Source organism: Bidens hawaiensis, unplaced genomic scaffold, assembly GCF_021521415.1.
Source record: "Bidens hawaiensis isolate Kalapana, Puna unplaced genomic scaffold, B.hawaiensis_p1.1 tig00009285_1, whole genome shotgun sequence".
NCBI classification, from domain to species: domain Eukaryota; kingdom Viridiplantae; phylum Streptophyta; class Magnoliopsida; order Asterales; family Asteraceae; genus Bidens; species Bidens hawaiensis.
In genome coordinates, this window is record NW_027491685.1 from 6285 (window position 1) to 14201 (window position 7917).

Sequence of the window (7917 nt, forward strand, 5' to 3'; positions counted from 1 at the left end):
GCTGGTACTAAGCTAACCCATGTAGGTTGCCCTTATGAACCGCTTGTGGCCTTGGTGAGACCCCAAAGAAGCCCGTATAGCTTGGAAACCGAAATGTTAACTTCCTTGTTGGTCTTGTTTGATTTAACAGAGTATCTATAGTACTTTTTACCATTAGCCACCCATGAACTGTCTTCTGTGTAATGGCAAGCAAACCTAAAGAAAGAAAATCTTTAGTCATAAAGTTACGATCTTTAAAGAAAAACAAGATTATTATCAACATCTTTTAGTAATGGAGTTATTATAAAAAACAAGATTTTTATCAAGATTTTACCTGATGATGGAGTCACTTTAGGCTTTGGTTGAACAACACCAGGTTTAACAAGAGGGACTTCAACTGCAAAAAACATTCAAACAAATATTAAAAAAAAAACTAATTGTTGAAAAAATGGTAACTAATAGGTATAACCATTACAAAAAGAACAACAAACAATTCAAAATATCAGATTTTGATTACTACCATGTTTTTTTTAGTATTCTGACTATTTTCTACATGGGTATTTCGTATCTTAACCAAAATCATAACTTTAACAAGTTTCTTGAAAAAACTATAGTAAAGTCAAAATGTATATTGTAGCTTTTGTCTACCTAGATCCAGCCCCATGTCTGAGCCCGAAATACTCAAACATGTTGTCCCATTTGCAGTACTTTTTTGGCAGCCACCATGCTACTATTTGGTTATCTTTTCTTACCCGCAATACCTCCTACGCAGCTGCCAAACACCACGAATTGTATGACATGATTTGGCCTCGAAACCGAACCCTAAAGCATGGCATTGCTACCTGATTTTGGCAGCCTACAGAAAAAAAAAAGATCCAACTAAGCTCAACAAAACGCTTTGCAGACTACACATAAATTGCAAATTACAAAAAACACAAAATATTAATTAGTCAATTATCTTGTATCATTTCATTAAGATGTAGTGTAGTATATACTGAATATGGATATCAAGATTCGCTGAATTTAGTAAAGATTAAAGCGGGTGGGTAGGTAAAAATTAAAACGAGCATGAGCCCAAAAGTAAGCCCGAGCCAAGCTCGAGCTTGAAAAACTACTCACGAGCCGAACTCGAGCTTTAGAAATAGAGCTCTAAACGAGTTGAGCTGGCTCGGCTCGGCTCGTTTGCACCCCTACACGTCACCCTTCTTGTTTTAATGTTCATTGTAAAATATAACAAAGTGTGAGAAAACCGTATAATCAACTGTTTATCTTATATGTTTTGAATTTGCAGATTTTTTTTGTTTATGTTGTTTGAATGTTAGTATATGTTTATCTTATATGTTGTTTTCTTACTACACATCTAACTTCATCAACGTACTCTCAAACCTACATTAATATGCTATTTAGCATAAGGATTAACCAGCTAAGAAATTGCACCCGACAAAGAACAACCATGGTGCACTGGCCGCCACTTTCAGCCAATAACTTAACATCTTCCCAAACAACCTGAAACCCGAAGAACACCCCTAACTAAAGCCCAAATCTCTAGAACTGAGCCCTAATCTCTAAAAAATCTGAACAATCCTATCAATCTAATTGATCCATGTTATAAAATACAAACACCATACATGTTTAGCAGATGGGATAAGAAAGAAGGAACACCGCAAACTGCTATTGAGAAAACAATTACCTGGTTAAGGGTTAAGAGGCAGATGAGCACCATAGCAGTTGATTGGGAGGAACATAGCGATTTTTAAGGGAGGCGGCCGTCCATCTTAAAAAGTTTTTTATAGTGTTATATGTATGTAGAAATCCCTATTGATTAGTTACTGGCAACATTATATTAAAATCAGCCAGCTCAAATAAAAGCGGTTCATAAGCACACATGTATGTGGTTCCCAATTGGGTCAGCCAATACGATCTGATTTTTAAAACATTGATAATAACGCATGATACATTAGAGCGCCTGATACATAAATATTTTTATTCGTGTGTCACATATTTTGAAACTTGAGAAACGTATATTATTAGAATTCTATTAAAGATTCCTGTCTTTGGACAACAAGTTAGATAATAGACAAATCCATCATTTTCTCATCGACAAACTCTAGGGATTAACGTAGTTTACAAAAAGCCTTGTTTAAACCAATTAAAACAACTAAAGTTTATAACAAAAATAGTCGCATATTTACACCCAGTCATTCACCAAGTCGACGATGTTGTCGAGAGCCATAAACACGAAACCTAGACGGAGTATGAGGTGGCAATCTTGTATACTTTTAGTTTTCTGTAATTAACTATTCAGATATTCATATATTTTTGTTTATATTATTGGTTAGGTATAGCGAAGAAAACCAACAATCATTATTATCTCTATACGAATATGACGACATCTCAATTGGATGTGTGGATGATATGTCGTTGGCAACATCTTGTGATAGTGGTAATGACAAAGAAGATAGCGGGTTAGGGTGGACCATGAAGGATGTGATGAGAGCATCGGTTGGTGTACTTGGAGAGAGTCCATTGGGAATGACTGAAAAAGTGGTTTTTATAGAAGGCAAGTGTTGCGTACTAAAAGGTTTAGAATGGTTTGTGTTGGGAGGAAGGAGTTTGCACGACGTGTGGCACGACTAGCATCAATCGGCCAACAATGTGACCATCTTATTCCACTAAATGGCTATCTTTACTCGAAAAGGTTCAAGTTTGTTGTTTGTGACTACCCCATGGGTAGTCTTCATGATTTGCTTCTTGGTATGTTTTTAATAATCTTTTTATTACATTTACACATTATTGAGACAATACATGTCATTTTTTTCAGTTTATATTATGTTCATATATTTGCTTATGTTCACAAACATCTTCGAAGGGAGTTATCGAGAGCAATCTCTACAATGAATAAGTATCGATCTTTCTTGTTCATAACTCTAACAAATTTCACGCTTCGCCATAATTTCACAGGAGCTAGGAGACATGGTCACACGCCTCTAAACTGGAAACAAAGGTTCAAGATAATCTTCCAAATAGCAAGAGCCATTGCTTTCATTCATTTTCAACCTCCACAAGACAAAAACTTAGTCATTAATGTCCATGGCGGTCTTAAAGCCTCCAACATCATGATTGGTGCCAATTTTAGTATACATCTTGCTAATTACGGTTTTACCCAACTTGCAACTGAAATACCTGAAGCTGGTCAGCAGAAGCCACTATCGCCGTTATCACCACTATCACCAGAAAATACCAGTAGCAGTTTTTTGACACAAAATTGTGACATATACGACTTTGGATTGATACTTTTGGACATGCTTGGAGGACCAAACGTCTTAGCCTCGAAACAAAGGGTTTTAGAAAGGAAAGAAAATGCTTCTAATAATAAATTAGGTTTTTTTGAGTTTCCTTTTGAAGGGAAAGATAGTATGCAAGTTTTCAAGGTTTTAGACATTGCCTTAGCATGTGTACATAGGTTACCTCAAGTCAGGCCAACGATTGACAACATACTTTTATACCTGGGCAAGAAATAAGAATAACAATACTATACTTCATCGATATTGTCGGTTTTTCTACTATATATTATTGACTTCAGTACAAAATTATTGTGCATGCAACAATATATCTTAAATCTTAAATATATATAAACGAACCCTTTAAAGCCTCTCTGGTTGCTTAGTTCATTCTCTCAAGTCACCAGGTTGCTTTATTTGTAAATGGAGGCTTCTCATGCATTTGATCCGAATTCACGGGTATGAGTCTCACAAACCCAGATAGCCCTTAAACGGGTTATAACATCTCATTATATTAAAAATTAATAACACCAAATATTTGATGTGAAAATTCTATAAAATAGGGATATACTAAAAATTAATATCCGATTAAAAAAAAGAAATTATTTATAATTAAAAAAAATTATAGTAAAAAAAATAAGCGGGTCATTGGTCTCATCAAACCCAGATAGCTTTTAAACCGAGTTATAACATCTCATTTATTTGTAAATTCTTTCATCATCAAATCCTAAGTATATTATTAATTTCATCATCAACTACCAAACATATTATTAACTTCCTTACAATAAATAAAATTAAAATTCAAAAAATATATAAGTATTACAAATGAATAATGTAAAACAACCCTGCGTAATACATGGGATAAAAGCTAGTTTACTTATAAATAAAGTGGAGTTAAATATGCTAAAAAGATATCTATTACGCCTTGTTCTTGAGTTTTTTAACCAAGGAAAGAAAAGGAAAGGAGATGGAAGGATAAGAAAGGAAAGGGAAGGGAGGAAATTTTTTTTAATTAGGTGTGTTCTTGAGTTGGAAAGAAATTAGAGGAAAGGAAAGGATAATTATGTTCTTAAGTTGGATGGAAAGAAAAGGAAAATAACACTTTTACAATTTTACGCCTCATCCATAATGGATTAAAAAAAACAAACACACACTTTTAATAAGCAATAACGTCTCCAAAAAATAACCAACTAGTTTTAACAAGAAATGCAACGTTCCAAAAAAGTTCAATTCGGTTTCCAAAAAAAAAACATGTTTAATCAAAAGTTTCAAAACAAGTTTCAAATCTCATTCTCATGCTCCCATCATTCTACGTAACATATTCACCCGCTTGTTAAGAGGACAACCAAAAAGAGCCCGTGCTTTTTCCGGGCGCTCAACCAAAAAAAGATACACATCGAAGATTTCCTCCTCTGACACTATGCCCATAATCTCCAACTCTTTGTAGATTTCCTCCTCTGAGTAAACACATGCACGAGAACCTTCCATTACCTTGCATAAATCCTAAAATAGTAACAAACAACATGTATTAGGCAACGAAATCATGTGAAGATATATATATAAATTTTAGAAAAAAAAGTAATATTAAAATTTGATTGAATACCTTTGTGCTTTTACCAATAGCATCAGCAACATTGTTAATTGAACTCATAAGTGTTGTTGTAAATTCATCATCCTTCTCAAGCTTTCTTTTCTTACTCTTCGAAAAACTTGGATACTTGGCTTGCGAATCAGGTGTCTCTGATACAACATGAATATCGTCTGCACTAGTGATATTCTCCAAGGTAATATCGTTGGTTTCCACCATTTGATCAATCTCATCAATTGTTTCCGTGTATGATCATTTTCTTTCAGTCTCCTGTTTCTCTCTTTTGCAGTTTCTGCTCTAGCACCTGTAGCTCTATCTTTGGCAAACAACTCTAGCATCTCGTGGTAATGAAGAATTGGTTTATCCCTCCATTTTGCAGCTTCGGGACTCTTCTGTTTACAAAATCATAAAAATTACAGATAAAGGATAATTAAAAAAAATTAATGTCCAACTATATGCAAGGTCTACCTTGATCAATTTTTCCCAGACTTCTTCCTCTGCACCAAGTAATTTGGTGCTCGGATCCCATGAAAAATCGTTCATTGAATTCCCTTTAAGAACATCATAGAACTTAGAAAAATGATCTTTGAGTGTTTTTAATCTATTCTTTAGATGGTCTTTTGTGAGGTCCATTCCAAAAGCTTTGCCTAGTTCCTCCACCATGTTGGTGTAAGCTTGGGGAGTAAACGTACCATCAATTCTATTACCGTTGTCTTTCTTCGTAATCATTGCCTGCAAAAATGCGGTGTCCATTGGAGTGGTCCAATGAAATCTTGTGGACGTTCCATCTTTTTTGCTCATGGCTAATTTCTGCATAAACATATGAGAGTTTTATTCACAAATATGTATTATTAGTAAAATGTCTAACATAAACACTCATTATAAGAAACAAATATATGCTAAAGTATACAACTAGCAAATCCATATGCTAATAATACCGATTACCATTTCTGTCATTAGTGTAATCCCTGCAACAATTTTGTTCCATACTAATAATAGCCAAATATAAAAATCTCATAAAGAAACTGCATTATCACTAACATTTTCATAAAGAAACTGAATAACAGTGAGTTTCCAAAGGCCCAACAATATCTATGATTAACAAATTTCAAGTTCCAAAAACTCCAAAATAGCTTATAATTAATTAGACATGTTAATTTCATTGTTTGGATGCGACAAATATTGACTCCACATTTCATTTGCTATAGACTCTCTTATTTGTTCCCCTCTATCATCCATGGCGTTTGGAGCATGATCCTCTACATCTTGTGTAGCATTTAACACCTCTTGTGCAACTTCATCTTCAAGTTCTCGATCATAATCAACTTCAAGTAGATAATTGTGAAGAATGCAACAAGCCAAAAATATTTGTGATTGTGTTTCATATGAGTAGAACGGCTCGGTTGTACTTCTAATTATTGGAAATCTTCTCTTTAAAACACCAAACGCCCTTTCAATAGAGTTTCTTAGTGATGCATGTCGAAGGTTAAACAATTATCTTGGATTCTGAGGTGCACGTTTTGAGTATTCCTTCAAATGATACCTAACACCTCTATAAGGTGCTATGAGTGTACTTTTGAGTGGTAGACCGCCATCCACTAAATAAAATTTACCATCTGGAGTATTTAATTTATCTTCCCTAGTAAGTGTATCTTTTAAGACTCTTGAATCAGACGTTGTGCCTTCCCAGCCACTTAAAACATATGTGAACTTCAAATCGAATGTGCAAGCAGCTAATACATTGATAGTTGGATATCCTTTCCGACCTCGATATCTCGGAGCATCTTTACTAGGTACTTTCACACGAATATGTGTTCCATCAATTGCTCCTATACAATCCTTAAAAAATGGATAAAATCTTCTTTTCTCTTGAATTTGTTTTTGCACAGTATCACCGGTAGGTTGAATAAGATACTGGTCTTCTAATGATATAATTGCATTTAAGACTCTATGAAAATGCACGCTTGTTGCTGACCCAGATTGATAATAAAACCAAGAGACGAAACGATTTCTAAAATCATTTCCAATTATATGCAAAAATCTTGCAACTTGTTCTTCAATAGTCATACGTTGAGTTGATCGGAGACCACCATCACTTTCTAACTTTTGACATAATATCATAAATGCATTCTCACTCATACGAATTATTTGTCGGCATTTTCCACCTGTTGCAAGTTCATGCAACATCTCTTCACGTACTCGTCGTCGATGTAACATCTCTTCTCCCCTAACACGATTACCACTGCGATGTGTACGATGTGCTATAAGAGCTACCACTAGACAAACCAAATGAATGACAGCTAAATGGTGTCATCTCACCGCAAGAAATTAGTTATCGTCCATTATAAAAACAAGATCAAAACCTGTTTCAGTATAGCATATTTCTATGTAAACCATTATAATACAAGTACATAAAAAAACCATTATTAAATACTTATAATACTTATAACAAGCTTAACCCATCACATACAAAATGATAGCATGTATCTCTGTTTGGTTTGTTTGTGATAATGTGTTGAAAAGTCAAAGACTATTTGAGATGCAATCACATGTTTCGCTATACGCACACCTCTATTTGGTTTATCTTTATAACATATAAAAATAACCTAATGATGCTATTCAACTAAAGGATCATAGAAAGTCAAAGGAGATATATATTTACAACCTCTGATGCAGTTCACTTATTAAATATCAAAGTCCGAATGTTTCAAAGGGTCAAACATATGAAATTCTTTGTTTACGATAGAAATCTAGCAATAATGAAGAATAAGATGAATACAAACCTGGAGCCTTTGATTTTGATAGCAGCGATTTTGAAGGTAGCGATTTTGATAGAATCAAAGGCGTTAGAGAAAGAAGCAGAAAATGGGTTGAAGTAATGAAGAAGATGAAAAGATTAGTTGGTAATATTGTAATTTGGTTTTTTATCCTTAGTTATCCGCCATTTGTGAGAGGATAAGTTATTGGGAAAAAACATCAATTTAATCCCTTCTAACTCCTCCTACTTATTTCCTTTCCATCTTAAAAAAAACTCAAGAACACTCATTTTTTAACTATCCTTAGTTTTCC

General features: G+C 34.1%; 1 protein-coding gene across 1 annotated transcript; it reads right to left on the reverse strand.

Annotated features, from left to right (window-relative positions):
• Positions 1-4553: 4553 nt before the first annotated feature.
• Positions 4554-7035, reverse strand: LOC143531898 (uncharacterized). The gene is made up of 7 exons (XM_077027091.1): positions 6392-7035; positions 6052-6298; positions 5890-5940; positions 5317-5658; positions 5153-5240; positions 4864-5000; positions 4554-4763 (listed from the first exon to the last, which is right to left on the reverse strand). The coding sequence occupies exons 1-7, from the start codon at positions 7033-7035 to the stop codon at positions 4554-4556; spliced, it is 1719 nt and encodes a 572-aa protein (XP_076883206.1).
• Between the last annotated feature and the right edge of the window lie 882 nt (positions 7036-7917).

Bases quoted from the DNA above. Each gene is read 5' to 3' on its own strand.
- LOC143531898 (XM_077027091.1), bottom strand. From the start codon at position 7,035: ATGTTGCATGAACTTGCAACAGGTGGAAAATGCCGACAAATAATTCGT. The intron at 5,241-5,316 runs GTAGACCTTGCA...TTTTGTAAACAG, and splicing joins TCTGGGAAAAATTGATCAAG to AAGAGTCCCGAAGCTGCAAA. The intron at 4,764-4,863 runs GTATTCAATCAA...TTACTATTTTAG, and splicing joins CTATTGGTAAAAGCACAAAG to GATTTATGCAAGGTAATGGA.